This window comes from Equus asinus, unplaced genomic scaffold (genome assembly GCF_041296235.1).
Source record: "Equus asinus isolate D_3611 breed Donkey unplaced genomic scaffold, EquAss-T2T_v2 contig_617, whole genome shotgun sequence".
Taxonomy (NCBI): domain Eukaryota; kingdom Metazoa; phylum Chordata; class Mammalia; order Perissodactyla; family Equidae; genus Equus; species Equus asinus.
The window spans coordinates 32,998-52,663 of NW_027225313.1; the positions used below are offsets into that span (position 1 = coordinate 32,998).

The 19,666-nt window shown below is 52.8% G+C and overlaps 1 protein-coding gene across 4 annotated transcripts in view; it reads right to left on the reverse strand.

Annotated features, from left to right (window-relative positions):
- Positions 1-14,929, reverse strand: part of LOC139039787 (protein piccolo-like) — a 42,227-nt gene extending 27,298 nt beyond the window's left edge. For 2 of the 4 annotated variants that reach the window (XM_070503688.1, XM_070503689.1), the window contains exon 1: positions 12,037-14,354. In XM_070503688.1, the coding sequence (XP_070359789.1) occupies positions 12,037-12,384 (348 nt within the window). In that variant the 5' untranslated portion in view covers positions 12,385-14,354. Of the gene's footprint in view, positions 1-12,036 lie in introns of all 4 variants that reach the window. The other 2 variants (XM_070503690.1, XM_070503687.1) reach the window with 2 other exon arrangements.
- Between the last annotated feature and the right edge of the window lie 4,737 nt (positions 14,930-19,666).

The following is a 19,666-nucleotide window of genomic DNA, read 5'->3' on the forward strand; positions in this document are numbered from 1 at the left end:
ACATAGGACCTGCAGACCCTGAGCGTGCAGGAGACACACACACAACACAGCAGGCCGAGGAAACACCACAGAGGGTTCAGGGCCGGCCCAGTGACCGGGCACATCGTGGTTCTTACCCAGAGGAATGGCACCGCCAGCAGGCCCGAACGCCCAGGTGGGGGGTCCCCTCCATGCGCCACGGGGCACTCACATGTCAGCCACCCTCCCCAAGGCCGAGTGACAGAGCACAGCTCATGCAGCCACCGCCTCATGCCACAGGGACCAGGGGCTGGAACACCAGACACCAACAGCACTACCAATTTGCCACCAGGATACACAGTCAACACGGCTCCCCACTGAAACCTGCGGGTGTCCTACACATCTCGTCCTGCAACGGGGGCCTCTTCACCACCCAGCTGCAGCCTCTGGGACCGGCTAGTGTCCTCCTCAGTCCATCAGTCCATCTCAGGGACGGCCCATGTTCTCTCAGTCACGTCTCGGGATGGCCCCACGTCCCCCTCACTCATGTCTTGGGATGGCCCCCCACGTCCCCTCAGTCACGTCTCAGGATGGCCCCACGTCCCCCTCAGTCACGTCTCGGGACGGCCCTGCATCCCCTCAGTCACGTCTCAGAACGGCCCTGCATCCCCTCACTCACGTCCCGGGACGGTCCCTCGTCCCCCTCACTCACGTCTCGGGAGGGGCCCATGTCCCCCTCAGTCATGTCTCAGGGTGGCCCCGCATCCCCTCAGTCACGTCTCAGCATGGCCCCATGTCCCCTTCAGTCACATCTCGGGACGGCCTCGCGTCCCCTCAGTCATGTCCCGGGACGCCCTGTGTCACCTGTCTGTTTTCCCTCCAGCACTAGGAGGAGGAGTCACTTGTAAACGCTTTCTGTCCTGCCCCACTGACGTGACCCACAGACGACAGCAACACGTCCAGAGGTGTTGCTGTCCTGAGTCTGCTGTACTGGGGGGCTATGGGGAGAGCCTGCAGACGCACGACAATGAGCCCTGTGATCACAACAGGGCAAATAAAACAGTCAGGGGTTTGACGCAGGGTCACCTCAGTGCTGAGAGCCGAGAGGCAGATGTGGACGGCACGGTGATCAGAAAGGAGAGGCTGCAAAGGGCGGCCCTGAGGTTCCGGCACCTATTGCAGGCCGGCTGTGCTGAGCGAGGTGGATCTGCCATGGACGGTGGGAAGCACGAGGACCACACTGTGGACTAAGCCTCAGAGCAGAGCAAAGGCTGGACGATGACCTCGGGCCCACCCTTCACGAGACTCGGCCCGAGTCAGCACCCAGGGACACAGGCTGATCCCCCTCCTCCCAGCCCGGGATGTCCTGTTCCACGGGGATTGGGTTACAGTGTCAGAATCACTGAGTCCTGATGTGACAGCCCTGCACAGCAGCACTGAGCCAAAACCACACCCACCGTGGCCCAGGGACAGGCGGGAGGGGAAGCCACACCCAGAGCTGCCTCCTTGGAAGGAGAGGGTTCGGTTCAACAGATCTGCTGGGGGTGCCCACGATTCGCTTTGAGGAAGATAACTTTTCCCCTCGATTTCTGGAACAAAGACTGAGGGCCATTTTTCATTTTTTTAATTTTTTGTGAGGAAGACTGTTACTGAGCTAACATCTGTCCCAATCGTCTACTACTTCATATGAAGGAGGCCGCCTCAGCGTGACTTGACGAGCGGTGCTAGGTCTGCGCCTGGGATCCGAACCCGCGAACCCCAGGCCACCGAAGCGGAGCCTGTAAACTTAACTGCTGTGCCCCCGGGGCAGGCCCCTGAGTGCCTGTTTCCTTGCCTTGTGGCGGTGGTTCCGTTTTCCCGTCTTTCTCTTTTCTTCTCTCCCGCGAGGCGGAATGAATTGCGAGCCCAATGCCCTGAGCTGTCGGCCACAGTCGCTGCCCTTGTACCTTTGTGCAATACGGTGTTGGTGTTTCCTGAGCACCGACCACATCTTCCCATGAGCCATCTCACTCAACTGCCGCGTTCAGGACAATCTGTGACTGACGTGCCACCAGCATCCTGTATTCACGGTGGGAAAACTGAGGCACAAGGAGTCTGGCGCTCCAGGCAGAGGGCAGGGCACCTACACTGTGGGGTGGCTGCCCCTGGGCTGGTTCTGGAGCCGTTGTCAACCATGTGCCTTCTCCCCAGTCCATGGCTGGGCTGACACAGACCCCTGGGCTGCTAAGTCACAGGGACGTCGTTCGCTGCTGGTCAGCGCTAGGAGGCCGCGCACCTGGTCACCTGGGAAAGGACAAGGAAGAGGGATGACAGCGCTGCTACGCCTCCATGCAGACACACTGCTCGGCCTCTCGCCTACGACCAGGTGTGATTCCTGAAAACGAGGTTGCTGTCACCGTGTCAGCCGGCTTCTGCCAGACCCGTTACACAGTTAATACTCAGGCCGGTCCTGAGAAATGGACTTTGACAAAATGGACAGAACGTGACAAAGAACTTAAATCAAATCTTCCTGCGGCTGTCAGTGCACAGCAATCCACCACGAGGCTCACCCTCGCCCCCCTGGCTGGCCCGAGCGTCCCCATGGGTGCCCTCCTCCCCCTGGATGGCCACAGGCACACTCCAGCTGGCGACGGCGTGATGCTGACTCCACCACACGAAGCCCTGAAAGCAGCGGGGTGGGCTCACTGGGGCGTCCTGGACATGTGGTGTCAGGCCCTGTGTCGCTCACGCCCACTATCTGTGCCCCCCTCCTGTGGAGACATAGGGACATTTCCTGCCCAAGGGCTGCCAAGCGACAGCTCTGGAACCTCGCTGGACACTCACGAGGAAGTCTGTCTTCATCTGCACAAGTCACGCGTGGCGACCAGACCTCCTCATGAATCCGCAGTCTACGCAGATGCGAATCCAGGCTGGGATCCGCGAGCAAGGCTTTGCCCTGGGGTCCTGGCGGCTCTGCCTGGGGAAGTAACGTGGCCTTTGTGCCCTGGTGACCTCGCGGTGACCCGGCCGCCACCACACGTGAGGGGAGGGCGGGAGGCCAGCATGCCCCTTTGTGGAGCAGCAGCAGCAGCAGCGAGTGCTCGTGGCTCCTGTCCTAGGCGTGAGGATACATGCGAGCACCTCCTGAGGGGGCTTTGGGGGCCTGGTGTCCCTGGTGCTGGTGTCTGCACACACCACAGTCCTAAAGGTGGGCGGTCCCCACCACGGGCTAGGCGCCTGTCCTGCGTTGTTTAAAGGTGAGCGAGTGCAAGAAGCTTACAAAGGCCCCAATCTGAATGGGAGCACAGGGAGGCAGCCGGCACGGCCTCAGCACCGCAAGAGTGTGGCTCGTCCACGTGCTCCTGCGGGAGGAGCTCCGGGGGCCACCACCATCTCCGACACCGCATTCCCTCCTGCCCCGTCAGCAGAGGGCGCTGTCAAACTGAGGTTCCGCCGTCTGGGGGAACTAAGACACCACACAGGCATCATGCTCCACCCCCACCGTACTCTGAACCAGGTGGAGCATCTCCTCATTTGTCTAAAAGGCAAGGACACCATCTTCCCTGCCCCTTCTCTACTCCACGCTGTGCCGTCATTTCTGTTCCTCCTCTGACCATTCCCAGGGCGGCACGTGTCTTCGGCTTTGTGAGTTTTGTCCTCCGTCCCCAGGCCCCACGTCTTTTTATTTACTTTGTGACGTCTGTCACCACACGGGAGTTTTTAGATCACGTTTGTAGTCGGCTTCATTCTCTCGTTGGTCTAACAGATGGTCCAAGGCAGCACTGGGAGCTACTTTATGACATCTGAGCACGTGCCCTGTGCTCACGAACTCAGAACGACCGGCACCACGGGGACAACGTCTGAGGTCTGTACAGTGGCCCATCGACCCTCCCATGGCCCTGCTGGGCGGGGAGGCCTCGGACAACAGGAGAGGCCAGAGGTATAGAGAAGGACATGGGGGGCCAGTTCCAAGGAGGATGGACACCGGGCCCCCGTGATGCAGGCTCGGCCGCAGTCCGAGAGGGAGAAGCTGATGGGCCACCCGGGCAGAGGGGCCAGCCTGGGCCAAGGGCACGGGGAGCCCCAGGTCCTGTGTGGGCCTCGCAAGGGGCAGAAACCACGCGTCAGGAGCAAGTTCACCAAACCTCTGTGGGTGGAGACGCGCCAACGTGTCTTCCGAAGCTGCAAAGACTGAGCACTCTAGGAGGCAGTATTCACACTGCACGGGATGAACCACATCTGACGGTTTCTACCCGCTTCCTGAGCACATGGCGCAGAGATTCCCACGACAGCGATGGCACCGTCTCAGTCACCTGTTCCTCCTTCTCCATCCCCCACCGTCTGCTGGTCCGCTTGTCTCCAGGGGCAGGAACAGGAAGGGGATGGGGCCCAACAGCCAAATGGGCCTCCCAGTCAGGACTGGCGGGGAAGGGCCTGCTGGTCGCGATGGAGACACACACACAGACGCACACACACGCATGAGGCCTCCACGCCCAGGGCTGCCACGCGAGGGCCTGTCTCTGCCTCAGCTCGTGTGTCTGTTCCTGGGGGTGGACACACAGCTCGCTGATCTCCAGGAACCCCTCGCCTCGTGCGGCAGCCCGGGTCCTTCTGACCCTGGAACACAGCAGAGCTCCTGTCTTCCTCTGCTCCAGGCCCTGAGGCCTGGCCCCGAGGACACACGCATAGCTCCATGAGACATGACCTTCTGGACAGCGGCACAGGACGAGCAGAGTGGGACACGAGCGAGCTTACTGCCTGGGGAGCTTGACCATGGTGGAGGGAGGACGCCCACATGGGCTGCGCAGTGAAAGACGGCCCCTGTGGTCAGAGCCATGCGGACGGGGGGAATTTGGGGGGAATTTGGCAGATGGAGGGAGGGAGGAAGGGAGACAGCTACAAACTTAGGGGCAAAGACACAACCACAGGTCTTTGGTGCTCTTGACAGCGCCCTGCAGACACCCCGCATGGCCACACTGGCTGCTGCCAGCAGGAGGGCTTCCCTTGAGGGTGCCACACGTCCCTTCCACCAACACGCTGGTACAGGAGGACGGTCCCCTGGGTCAGGAGTTTGAGAACCACTGCACCACAGCTCCCTGGGGCACAGCGGGTGTGTGGAGGCGCTAATGACTGCCCCTGTCACTGCCCACCTCAGGGCCTTTGTGCCTACTGTTCCCAGGCGCCCCACAAACACTGCCTTACCTCATCTAAGACCATGATCAGATCCCACCTGCCACTAGCATGTCATCAATAGACAACACAACACCCCCCGCCTGAGCCCACTCCCACCTGCCGTCCCCTCACACCAACCATCACCCCAGGTCACAAGGTCATCCCTGACACACCACACATCCCACCCCACCTGCCGCCCCCTCATAGTAACCGTTACCCCAGGTCACAAGGTCATCCCTGACAGGACAAACATCCCACCCTACCTGCTGCCCCTTCACAGGAGCCATCACCCCAGGTCACAAGGTCATCCTACACACCACACATCCCACCTCACCTGCAGCCCCCTCATAGGAACAATCACCCCAGGTCACGAGGTCATCCCTGACAGAACACACATCCCACCCCACCTGCCGCCCCTTCACAGGAACCTCACCCCAGGTCACAAGGTCATCCCTGACAGAACACACATCCCACCCCACCTGCCGCCCCCTCATAGTAACCGTTACCCCAGGTCACGAGGTCATCCCTGACAGAACACTCATCCCACCCCACCTGCTGCCCCCTCACAGGAACCATCATCCCAGGTTACAAGGTCATCCCTGACAGAACACACATCCCACCCCATCTGTTGCCCCCTCACAGGAACCATCACCCCGGGTCACAAGGTCATCCCTGACAGAACACACATCCCACCCCACCTGCCGCCCCTTCACAGGTACTGTCATCCCAGTCAGGCTCTGTAGGCTTTTCTGTCATCCCAACTAGAAGGTGCAGCTACCCTCCAGTGCCTGGCACAGAGCAGGCCCCCAGCAATATGCAGTGATGGAACGCACATCCCAAAGAGCTCCCCTGAAAGGAAAACACCTTTCGCTGTGTTCGGAAAGCTGCTACCTCAGAGAACTTGGCCACATGACTCTGTTTCCCTCTGTCCACAGTGAGTCTCTCCCAGCCTGGAACCTTCCATGTCTCTCACACTCATGGGGAAGCAAGCGTCTCCCACCAACTCACTCCCTGAGGCACAGCGCAACACTGGATGACCCAGTTCTGGTGCTGGACTTGCAGGATCGACTCAGGGAGAAGTAAATGCTAACATGTGTGCTCTTTCTGTGGCCCTGTCAAGACCCAGGTACCCGGACCAGCCCTTCTGAGGAAGGCAGCTGGAAATGCTGGGGAGAGCACTTGACAAACATCTTCCTGAGTGCCTCACGGACTGGCAAGAGAGGAAGGACTCTCAGGGCACGGACGCTGGGAAGGGGCACCCAGCGAGGCCAGGAGAGGCTGGACAGGCGCTGCCTTCAGGGAGTGCACTCAAGGGGGTGAAGTGACCGTCACCTCACAGTGTTGCAGAGCTCGGGGAGAGGAGGCAACATCCAGCATCCTCGACGGAGTCTGCCCCCTGAGCGGGATCCTGGGGGCTGCCCCTGCAGCGAGAAGAATGAAGTGGAAATAAATCCCCACCAACCTCTGACCCCAGGAAGGAAAGGACAATCATAGGCCTGAAAGCTGGTGCTGCATCAAGGGGCTGCGGGCAGGGGTGGTGGCGAAGCTCCCGAGAGCTCACAGCAGACTCCCAGTCAAGTGTGCAAACCAAATGTACATCCTGTGCCTGGTCCCCAAACCCTCCAGCCGACGACGTCAGGCTGCCACAGATCAGCAGTGCCCGGAAGCAGCAAGATGTGCTGAGGTGAACCATCCTCAACTCGGGACTCAGAAAACGCCCCAAGTTCCAAGGAAAGTGAGGCGTTCATGATCAAAATGCACAAACACACATGAAAGGAAGGCACCATGGGGGAGAGCCGGCAAGCAGGGAGCAGCTGGGCTGGCAAAGACTCCGGACTCTGACGTTGTTGAGAATGAGAGCCGACACGCTTCATATATCAAGACAGGGAGAGGCTTGAAGATGCAAGAGTGAGGAGACTTAAGACAGCCCCAAATAAAACGTCCAGAAGAACAGGAAACACACTTGCTTTCTGGGTTGGAGAGCAGAGCAGCACAGCTGGGAGGGACTCGTGCCCCGGGAGGGAGGAGACGCAGGTGCTGAGCCTGCAGCTGCAGAGCTGGAGACACATCCTGAGACCCGAGGCCCAAGGAACCCCAAGCAGGAGTCCTTGGAGCGACCCACACTGCACACCGGACGACGAGACTGGACAACACCCAAGACAGCGGCAGATCCTCAGAACCTGCCACAAGGAGACGGAACGGAACAGAAAAGGGGACCGTCTCCAAAGGAGCGACCCAGGAGCCCTGCAGCCAGCTTCTCGACAGAAATGCAGGGGCCAGAGCTGGAGGAGAGCGGCTGCCCTTTCGCCCAAACGCCACCTCCCGGGAGGTGTCTGCCACACAAAACCAACATGGAGACAGTTTGAGACCAAAACGGAAGAAAAGCAAAAGCGAGCCGGCCACTGTCAGCAGACGCTGGTCCAGGATGTGCGGGGGACCGTGCGTCAGGCAGAAGCCAAGTGCTCCTGACGCAGGTCGGAGATGCAGGAAAGGGGCGTATGGGGGGCAAATCTCAACACGCTGACTGTGTGAATCATCATAAGGCGGCGATTTTATTTCTTTTTAAAAACCCTCCGAAGGCAACAACAGCAGTATAAAATGAATGGGGTCATGGAATGGAAGTGTCTGAGAGTTTTGTTTTTTTTTGTTGAAGAAGATTAGCCCTGAGCATCTGCCGATCCTCCTCTTTTTGCTGAGGAAGACTGGGCCTGAGCTAACATCCGTGCCCATCTTCCTCTACTTTATATGTGGGACGCCTACCACAGCATGGCTTGCCAAGTGGTGCCATGTCTGCACCTGGGATCCGAACTGGTGAACCCCGGGCCGCTGAAGCAGAACATGCTCACTTAACTGCTGCGCCACTGGGCCAGCCCCCATCTGAGTGTTTTGAGCTGGAAGGCAAAGGTATTAATTTTTCACCTGGAAAAATCCAGTAGTGGCCATTTCTAGGATGAGCAGTCAGCTAGGAGCAAGGGAATACTCCAAAGTAGGAGAGGAAAAGAGAAAGAGGAGGCAAGAAAGGACAGGACGAAAATAAACCAAGATGGACGAACAGTCATAACACGTGGAAACAGACAAACGGCACAGTTAAAAGATGAAGATCAGAAGGAAAAAGAGAATCGTGTCTATTCACAAGAGACACACATAAGACGTAAGGGTGCAGAGGGTGAACATCTTCTCAAAAGACGGAAAAGGGTAGAGGGGCCGTGGGGTGGCTGGACTGACGTGCACACAAGAGGTGGAGGTGTGGACAGTACTAGAGAGAGACAGGGACCGCGTCAGGGCAGGCGACCAGGGGAAACGACATGCCTCAGAGCTGGCTGATGCCGGCCCCAGGAGCCCCACACGGACACGGCAGACGCTGCAGGGAAAAGCAGAGGTCCAGCCCCCAGGGAGGCCGGGCCCAGCTCCCCGGAGCGATGACGGAGCTGACTGGACAACGAGAAACAAACAGCCTGCTGCAGACACGGGAGATTTACAAGTTTAATCTCCGGGACAGAAATAGATGCGGCCCCAGCACAGCTGCAGCTCTCACATTCTTTTCCAACACACAGGACGCCGTTGGGGGCTGGCCACCTCCTGGGCCGCAAAACAGGTCTCAGCAGGTCCTGCAGGGACCGTGGGGCGCATTCCCCGACCTCCAGGGGACGCGGCCAGATGACTGGAATGAACAAAAGTGGCAAAAACACACACGTGTGTGTGTGAAAGGAGAGTCCTAAAGTACGGCTCAGGCCTCTTAAAAAATGACAACCAGCCGACCAAGGGGCATTCGGGTCCCCAAGCCTCTTGCCTGGGCTCCCACCCGCCCCGCCCCACGCAGGCCCCCTGCAGCCCCGATCAAGGGGCACGGCCTCACGGAGAGCTACCTCTGTAGAGGGCCCCAGCCGCCTGCTCCCTGACTCGACCCCACTCCTGGGACCTCAGACTCGCCCATGGGCCTCCCAGAACACACAGTGCGGCGGAGCGGTGCCCCCACGACCAAAATCCAAGCCCTGGGATAAAGCAAAGGCATCTCTTCTCCCGCAGAAGGGTGTGGGGGAGCCCAGCAGAAATCCGTCCAGCTGTGTCTCTGGGGTCACACCTCCCAACACCAGCCTCGGACGGTCAGGTCCCAGAGGGGTCAGACGGCACGTGCTGGGACATCAGATGGGTCCCTCCGACTCCAACGGGCCAGGACAGGGCACAGGTGGCAGAATGAGAGCAGGCCAGGCAGGGACGCTGGGCCGGAGCGGCCAAGCCCAGCAGCGTCCTGGGCGGCCCCGTCTGAGACCGGATGCAGCAGCAAGGCCGGGACGGGGCCCTGGACGGGGCCAGGGAGCTCAGGGGGACAGCCTGTGGATTCCAGGTGAGCCCAGGCCCCAAAGATGCTGCACCCAACAGGAGGCCCCTGTGGGCCGCGAGCTTTCTCCTCGGCTCCCGTGGACCCTCCACACCAGCTGGCAGGAGGTGCGCCAACTAAACGCGTGAACGACACTCCACGCTGACAGATGGGAGCCAGAGGTCAAAGTTTAACACAGGGGAGCCAAAGACAACAACGGGGGAGCCAGGCCCTGCACACGGGTTCGTGCGAAGGATCTCCCTCCAGCACAGGAGGGGCCGGGCTCACTGTGGAGGCTGCTGGGCCAGCCGCGTTCACAGGAGGGAGCAGAGCTGTGTTCCCAACACTGACACAGATGGGGGAGCCCGGCTGAGCGGGGTCCCCGGCCTGGACACTGTCAGCCTGGCTCTGCACCTGCCCCACAGGACGGGCTCCCAAGGGGGCGTGTGTGCGGCTCTGGAGTGGCCTGTGAGGGGAACCTGCATCCACAGCCGAGTGGACAGAGGGGCCGCTTCCAGCTGCCAGGGTCCTGGGAATGTGGATCAAAGGGGGTATTCATGACCCTTCCTGCAGGGTACTGTGACCCCACCCAGACTAGGACCCCAGACTGTGGCCCACTTGCCATCTGGGACAGGCAGAGCTGGGAGGCCACGCTGTCACCCCAGGGAGGGAAGGTCAGCTCAGAGTCCAGGACTGTCCCCAGGGGGTGGCCACACTGGGGTCTGGAATGACGCTCAGCGGGGTCTGTGTGCCCTGAAGGACCCTGCAGGGAGGCTGGACAGCGTGTCCGGGCCCACAGCAAGGTGACAGAGTGGAGGAGCAGAGGCGCCCGTCAACTGTGCCTGAGCCTGTTTGTGGAGAGTGGGTGATGGGACCCCCGGGGTACAGGACGCTCAGGACCCCTTCCAGCGGGGTGAGCCGAGCATGTCCTGGGCCTGAGAGAGCCTGCAGTGACCACCGGGAGTTGGCGCTGCTCGGCGCCCAGAAGGCCCGAGAATCCCTGGGCAGGGTGGGCGGGTGGACATGGGAGGCGGGAGCAGGGATGGCTCCACTGTGGACGGCACAGCCGTGCCCCAGGGTCCTCTGCTCCGGGCCAGGGGGGCCCACTGAGCGGGTGGCGTGGCCGTCAGGCTGAAGCACCACCTCCCTCCCTCCACCCCCAGCCTCTCCCTCTACCCCCAGCCTCTCCCAAAGATGTTTGCTGACCCCCCCAAGGCTGTGTCCCGAATCCGCCCTCCAACATCTTGGGATGAAAGGAGCCAGGAGAACTCTCCTTCTGCTCCTCCCACAACCCCCATGAGAAAGACCCACTGGTCCACCGCCTGCAGCCCAGGGAGCACTCACGTTACGCAATGCACATCGTCACGGCTGAGAAGCAAGGTTGAGACATGTTTTCTGTGACAAGAAACAACTTCCCATGAAATGAATTCATAAAGTTTGATTCCCAAAAAGTGATTTTCATTTGATAAGCAGCAGCCCTAAAGCAATGCAGACTTTCCTGCATGGGCTCTGTGGGGAGCCGGGCCCCCAGGCACGACCATCCTGGGCGAGGCTGGAGGGATTTCCGGGTCTCCCACACAGCCCAGTGGACCATCAGGAGAAACCCTAACTGCCCCACATCTGTTTTCCTATCGTCAAAGCAGGACCCGCGTGGGGCAGATTCCACTCCTGGGTCTCCAAATGCAGGCACTTTCCTTAAAATCTAGGGACAGACTCACACCTTCCCCAGCTGCAGACAAAACTTCAGAAGTTGGAAGACACAAGACAGGAAAAATTCCCAAGCTGTGTAAAAGCTGAGATATGATCCCAGAAAAACTCCCATTAAAATATCAGCAGAAGGCAGGTCTTTTTTTCCCCCAGATGGCCCGGTCTGATTGGATGTCATTTTTTTTGGCCACAACAGGACGTTAAGTCCTGGCCTACAGAAAAAGTGCGGGTGTCTAACTGCAAGAGGTGAGGCGTTCAGGAGCAGGAGCCCCGGCCCCAAGCCCTGTGGCCCTGCCCCCAGCACCGGCCCAGAGCTGAGGCGAGGACAAGATATGCCACGGAGACCCCTCGAGTCACAGACAGACTCTGGGGATCACGGGCTGTCTGATGCTTCCAAACGACTGGGTCCCTCAAACTAACTCGTAACACGTCCAAGGTGTAGACACAGCAGGTCTTACTCCTCCGAGCACACACAACCATGGAGAGGGTGTCTACACGCCAACTACTCACTATCAGCACCGAGCCATCCACTTGCCCGGCCCATGTGTGCAGATCCCCACAGCCCAGTAAACACCATGTGGCCGAGAAGGCCAGGCGTCCCACAGGGCCGTGTCATCACGGAGATGGCCGTGACCATGGGCCAGGCTTCCCACCGGGACCACAGGGTCAGGTCCCCACCCGAGCCAGAACCTGTCCACGCGCTGGGGGCTTGCATCCTGGCCACACCGCGGCACCTGCCGCCAAAACTCCAGCAACGGGCGAGCTCTTAGGAGCTCTCCCAGCGACTTCACGCGGGACCCACGCTCCCTGCACGGGTGGGTGCGAGCAGCCCCCGCCCCCCCCACACCAGGGAGGGACTCGGGAGGGACCCGGGTGGGCCGGGGGGGTGACATGCGGCAGACCTGGACCTGCTGGAAGGCCTTGAGCCTCTTCTTGAAGCGGGAGGGCAGCACGAAGTCGCAGCCGCGGGCCAGTGAGGCCAGCTCCTGCCTCAGGCTGGGGTCCTGGCACAGCGACGGCTCGTGGAGCCGCATGTCGGCTCGCGTGGGCCGCCAGGGCCCGGGCCAGGCACCTCGCTCTGGCTCTTGCTCTCGGGGCTGGGCCTGGCTGGGGCCGCTGGGCTCGGGGCGGCAGCTGCGCCCGGCAGGACGGTTGGGGTGGCTGGGCTCAGCGCACTCCGTGCGTCGCTGGCCAGGCGCTGTGGGGGCCGGCCCAGGCGGCGCGCGTTCCACAGGCTGAGGAGGGCACATGGCTGGAGGAGGGGTGGCAGGCCACCCCTCCCGCGGGCGGGCGGGCCGGCGGCTGTGCAGGTGGGAGGGGACAGCTGGCGCGCCCTGACGGAGCAGCTCTCTGCGAGGCTGCTGAGGGTGCGGGAGGCCTTGCAGGGGGCGGTGTCTGCAGGGACCCCGGCTGTGGCTCAGTGTGGACGCACAGGGCACAAACAGGTCAGCAAGGACAGCCGATCTGGGGCAGATCTGGGGCCGCCTGCCAGCGCTCGCACAGCGGGGAGGTGGCGCTCTCCCCAGAAGCAAAGCCTGCCTGCCCGCCCACGACTAAAGGGGACCTGCCACAGGCTCCTCGCGGAGGAGCGGGTTCTACGCTGAGGCCCCAGCCTGGGACCCAGATGCAGCCAAGCAGCTGTTCCCTCCCTGAAAACGCACTGGGAACAAAGGGGTCTGCCCGCCCCAGCTTCCCCTGCTCGTTAGAGGCTGAGAAAACATACTGAAGCTGCAGAGGACACCGGAAAGTTTTCTCTTCAAAAATCGGGTGAGGGGGTGAGTATTCTGGCTTCTGTAGTCTTGGTGCCGGTTCCACACGACAAAACGTAGAATGTCAGGACAGGGCAGAAAGTACCACAACATACAAGGTAACAATATGGAACGACAGTGTGGAACGTCACGACAAAGTACCAAGTAACCAGAACGTCCAAAATAACGACAGTGCACAAAGTACCAACAGGGCAGAACGTAACCACAACGCAGGATGTAGCGCTAACGCACACCATAAGGTAGGAGCCAGTCACATAAACGTCAACAGGGCAGCAGACAGCAGGTGCACTGAGGATGCGGCCAGCGGACACACGGACACCCGGCACCTCCGCCCGCTCCCGCAGGAAGGACCAAGGCTGCAGTGGGGGCCGAGTCGCCTGGGCCCACGCAACTCAACAACAAAACATCAAACAACCCAATCAAAAAATGGGCTGGAGACATGAACAGACATTTCTCCAAAGAAGATATACTGATGGCCAATAGGCACAGGAACAGATGCTTATCATCGCTGATCATCAGGGAAATGCAAATCAAAACTACACTAACATATCACCTTACACCCGTTAGAATGACAAAAATATCTAAAACTAATACTAACAAATGTTGGAGAGGTTGTGGAGAAAAAGGAACCCTCATACACTGCTGGTGGGAAGGCAAACTGGTGCAGCCACTATGGAAAACAGTATGGAGATTCCTCAAAAAATTAAAAATAGAACTACCATACAATCCAGCCATCCCACTACTGGGTATTTATCCAAAGAGCTTGAAGTCAGCAATCCCAAAAGTCCTATGCACCCCAATGTTTATTGCAGCACTATTTACAATAGCCAAGATGTGGAAGCAACCTAAGTGCCCAGCAACAGATGAATGGATAAAGAAGATGTGGTACATATATACAATGGAATACTACTCAGCTGTAAAACAGAACAAAATCATTCCATTTGCAATAACATGGATGGACCTTGAGGGAATTATGTTAAGTGAAATAAGCCAGCAAGAGAAGGATAATCTGTGTATGACCCCACTCATATGAGGAATTTAAAATTATGGACTAAGAACAGTTTAGCAGATACCAGGGGAAAGGTGGGGTGGGGGGTGGGCACAAAGGGTGAAGTGGTGCACCTACAACACGACTGACAAACATTAATGTACAACTGAAATTTCACAAGATTGTAACCTATCATTAACTCCATAAAAAAGTGTTAAATGTATATCTTTTTTTACTTATCAAATACTTAAGGGAAAAAAAGACTACCCATTGTAGGACAACTTACTCTGAAGTAGACACTCTCACATATGGACAGTGGTAATAAAAGGATTTAGAAAACAACTTGGCAATAAGCCTTTGATCTCTTGAGTAATTCTGCTTCTTTTTATCTATACAAAGAAAATAATTCTTAATAAATAACTTTACTCACAAAAGATACTGATCTATGAGTTATTTACAACAGCGAAAACACTGTAAATAATTAAAATGTATAATAATGGCTAAATAAACAGGTATGCATAAAAGTCATACAATATCATACCATCCATTAAAAATAATTCAAAAAAGTTCAATTATAATATGGAAAATAGTTCACACTACAATGCTAACCAAAAATAGCAGGCTATAAGTTGTAGACAAAATATGATCACAACTATGTTTAAAAGCACATGAGGTAAGCCCTGTGGGATAGTGGTTAAGTTCACGTGCTCCACTTTAGCGGCCCGGGGTTCATGGGTTCAGATCCCAGTCTCAGACCTACACACCACTTATCAAGCCATGCTGTGGCGGTGTTCCACATACAAAATAGAGGAAGACTGGCACAGACGTTAGCTCAGCAACAATCTTCCTCAAGCAAAAAGAAGATAAGCAACAGATGTTAACTCAGGGCCAATCTTCCTCAACAAAAAAAAATACAATAGGGGGCCAGCCTGGTGGCATAGTGTCGTTAAGTTGGCAGCAGCCTGGGGTTCACAGGTTCAGATCCTGAGCACAGACCTAGCACCACTGTCAAACCACGCTGTGGCGGCATCTCACATAAAATAGACGAAGATTGACACAGATGTTAGCTCAGCAACAATCTTCCTCAAGCAAAAAGAGGAAGATTGGCAACAGATGTTAGCTAGGGCCAATCTTGCTCACACACACCAAAAAAAAAGGAAATAAAATAAAATAAAATAAAACTATTACAGTAAAATACTGTCAGAAATATTAATAGTAGGTGTTATCTAGATGATAATATTATAGGTGATCTTTTTCTACCTTTTCATATTATAAATTTATCGCTTTTATGCTGTAAAAGTTCTGTTTTCTTTTTTAATTCATGTAATTTTCTTTTATAGTTCATAAATGAAGATTGGAGATGTATGAGGTAAACTAAACTTAAAAGTTGAAAACTTAATTTTCCTAAGATTTTGCAAGGTAATCCACTCCCATTCAAGAAATTACTCATATGTGCATGTGTTTTTAGTTTTAAAATTATAGTATCTATTTACAATGCATTATAAAATATACAGCTCATTTATTTGTTAGTATCCATAATAACTTCAGTTATAAATCAAACAGTATTTGATAGTTAGCTTTTCACACCTCCTTTATTTACAAGTTTACTCCTTGCTTTAGTGTTAGAAATCTTATGTCCTTATTCAAGTAAAATTATAAGAAATTCTATCAAAATCTTCCAAGTATTAATTACATAAGCATATAAAATAAAGTCTAATTGTCTATAAACTTTTTATGCCTTGATTTTAGTCGCAAATGTGATACAGGCCCATACAGGTTTCCACTACGCTGCTGAATACTTAACCACTGCTTCCGGTTGTTAGGGTAAATGGTGGAATTTTTCTCAGTGGGTCCACGTGTCTTGGGTTTCCTTACAAAAACTTACCAAATTTTAACATGTGCATTTTATGCACACTGACCTGATTTAAACCTCATGAGAACTTTATTACAGGAACCTGAGGCTCAGAAAGGCACTTATTTGCTGAATGCAATAAGGGAGTTAAATAATTTGCACTTACAGCTACTAAGTGGAAAATTAGGAATTCTATCTCCAACCAAAGCCTACGCTATACTGCACCCCTTAGGGGAACTCCAGGCACAGTGACAAATATAATTTAATGAATAGAAAAAGTAGTTACCCTAAAAGATAATCCTCAAAAAACTCAAAATCTGAAGTACAGTTTCTACTGAATGTGTATCGCTTTTGCACCATTGTAAAGTCAAAAAATCGTTAAGTTGAACCACCATTAAGTTGGGAACCGTCTGTACTTAAAAGGACTATGGACAAACTAAGACGTCCATGAAAGTGCTTTCAGTTACTAGAGCATACTTTTCCAAAGTTTTTCATCTTTGTTCATTGCTATCTTTATTGTTTTATATACGCTCATTGATTTAATTTACTTTTTTAATAAGACACTTTATGGACACATGAAATTACCCGAGTTCTCTGGCTTTACTGCTCATGCTTAAGCCACTGTGCTTACCACACTATTTTCACTTGGACATAGCAGCAACTAAAGATAAATCACTAACAATAAGAAAAGTAAATCATTTTAAAATCAATTCCTAAAACTTCCAACTAAAACTGGAACCGATCCTCACAAAGACCAAGACTTGACAGGCGTTACAAAAGTATTTCAAGCAAAGGACAGTACGAAAACTAAAGCCACAGACAGCTATGGCATTTCACATAGGACCATTTAAAAAAAAAACAAAAAACACTAACCAGTCAGCTACAGCCCATAAGGAGCTTATAAGTCCTCACTCCTATGCTCACAACAAGAAAAAAGATAAAGGAAACTGTAAATCAATAACATCTTAGAAAACTGAGGTCACAGGGCAAATCACCACTGAAAACACTGGAGACAGGCAGATACAGAGAATCACAGCTTATCTGGAGTGGGAACACTTCAACAGTAACTGACAAACTGTAGGAGACCAAGTATGGATCAGCCTGAGAGTTAAAATATCTTGGGGTCCCAGTTTTGGGGGGGGGCCCACACTTTCCTGGGTTTTACGTCCAGGAACCCTAGGAGGTTTTCAGGTTTTCACAATGAAGATCTGAGGAAAATCCTCTTCTGCTTTGAGCAGGAGAAGGGGAAAGTAACCATACTGAAATATGCCCAGAACATTCTCTTCTTAACAAAGTCACACCCTGAAGATAAAGTACTTTAGCAGAGCATCATCTACCTGGAGGAAGAGCAATTAGGCAACCTCAGCCTCCACCAGCCTTCTTGTCTCACCGAAGCTGGGGGAGGGAGGGAGGGCTAAAAGACACTTTTGAAGGTCACAGTCCAGGGACTCAGGACCACTAGAAAAAAATGAGATTTAATCGTAAGATTACAGAACACTTTCCCTCCCCAACTGCTTATCACCCCATCAACAGGGATCCACCATAACAACAGTGAATTACAAGTGAGAATACAGCAAGATAACAGACTCTGTTTAAGAAGGAGTTTTTACTTAGGGAAATCCAAAGAAAACAGGAAGAAAAAAATTAAAACAAGGAAACTAGAAGAAAATGAAGCCTCTGTCACCTACGGGTACAGCAAATATTAAACACAACCCAGTTCCTAGTGAGATTAACATAAAAGCTCACACTAAAAGCCTGATTACCTCAGTTCCTATCACCAGAAATATCATATTTGGCTTTCAAAAAAAATTGCAAGTCATGCTAAAAGGCAAGAAAAAACACAATCTTAAGAGACAAAGACTGCATTAGAACCAGACTCAGATAAGACACAGGTTTTTGGAATTATAAGACAGGGGAATTAAAAATAACTGTGACTAGTATGATAAGGTCTCCAATAAAAAAAAGCAGGTAACGTGCAAGAATAGATGGGTAATATAAGCAGAGAGATGGAAACTCTATTAAATAAAACAAAAGGAAATGCTATAAATCTAAAACACTGTAAAAGAAATAAAGATGCTTTTGATGGGCTCATCAATAGACTGGACACAGGCAAGGAAAGAATCAATGAGCTCGAAGAGGAAAGAACCAGTCAGGTTGATGATACGTCAACAGAAATTTTCCAAACTGAAATGCAAAAGAGAAAAGAGAGAAAAAAAAGAAAACAGAAAAACTAGTAACTATAGGACAATTACAAAAGTTGTAACATACACATAATGGAATAAGAAAGAGAGAGAAAAGAGCAGAAGAAATGTTTGAAATAATGGTGGGTGGAAAATCTTCCAGAATTAATGATAGATACCACAGACGCAGGAAGCACAGAGAATATCAAGCAAGATAAATACCAAATATCTACACCGAGCTATATCATATGCAAACAGGCAAAAAAACAAAGACAGAGAAGAATTTTAAGAAGGCAGAAGAAAGACACCTTATCTAAAGAGAAACAAGGATAAGCATTCCATCTGACATGTGGTCAGAAACCATGCAAGCAGGAGGAGCACGGAATAAAATATTTAAAGTGTTTAAAGGAAATAAAAAAACCACCAAGCAGGAACAATGTATCCAGCAAAATGATCCTTTGAAAGCGAAAGAAAAATAAAGGCTTTCTCAAACAAATGAAAACTTAAAGAATCTGTTGCCAGGAGACTTGCCTTGCAAGAAATGTTAAAAGAAGTTTTTCAAAGAGAAAGAAAATTATATAGGTCAGAAACACACATCTGATAAAGAAAGGAAGAGCATTAGAGAAGGAATAAATGAAGGGAAAATAACATCTTTTATGTTTCTTATTCTTAACTTACCTAATAGCAAAAATGTATCGGGTGAGTGTGATCCCCTTACAGATAAGAGGAAGAATTGGGAACGCTCTATTATCAGGTACCTACACTATTTGTGAATGGTATGGTTTTATTTGAAAGTAGACTCAGACTAGTTATAAATGTATATTGCAAACTGTAAGACAACCAATAAAAATTGTTTTAAAGAAGTATAATTTATAAGTTAAAAGAGGAAAGAAAATGAAATCATATAAAATGTTTAAAACCAAAGGCAAAATGGGGAAGATAAAAAGAAAAAAGAAAACAAAGAACAAGTGCAATGAATAAACAACAGCTACAAACATGGCAGATATTAATCCAAATATATAAAAATTAACTTTAAATGTAAATGATCTAAATACATCAACTAAGAGTCAGAATGTGTCAGAGTGTCAGTGTGGATACAATCAGGTGTCAGAATGAATTAAAAAACAAGACTCAATTATATGTTCTCTACAAGAAACCCACTTGAAACATAACAATATTGGGGCTGGCCAGCAGTTAAGTTCGCATGTTCCGTTTTGGTGGCCCAGGGTTCGCCAGTTTGGATCCCAGGTGCAGACACGGCACCGCTTGGCAAGCCATGCTGTGGTAGGCGTCCCACATATAAAGTAGAGGAAGATGGGCATGGATGTTAGCTCAGGGCCAGTCTTCCTCAGCAAAAAGAGGAGGATTGGCAGCAGTTACCTCAGAGCTAATCTTCCTCAATAAATAAATAAATGAATAAATAAGTAAATAAAAATAAACATAACCATAGTGATTTTAAGTAAAGGGATGATGGGGGAAATGGGGACTTGTTGTTTAATGGGTATAAAGTTTCAGTTTTGCAAGAAGAGAAAGTCCTGAAGATTGGTTGCACAACAATGTAAATGTACTTAACACTATTGAAATGTACATTTAAAGGTTAAAATGGGGGCCAGCCCAGGTGGCCCAGTGGTTAAGTTTGGCACGCTCCACTTCGGCAGCCCGGGTTCAGTTACCAGGCACAGACCTCTGTCAGTGGTCACGCTGTGGTGGTGGCGCACATACAAAAAGAGGAAGATTGGCAAC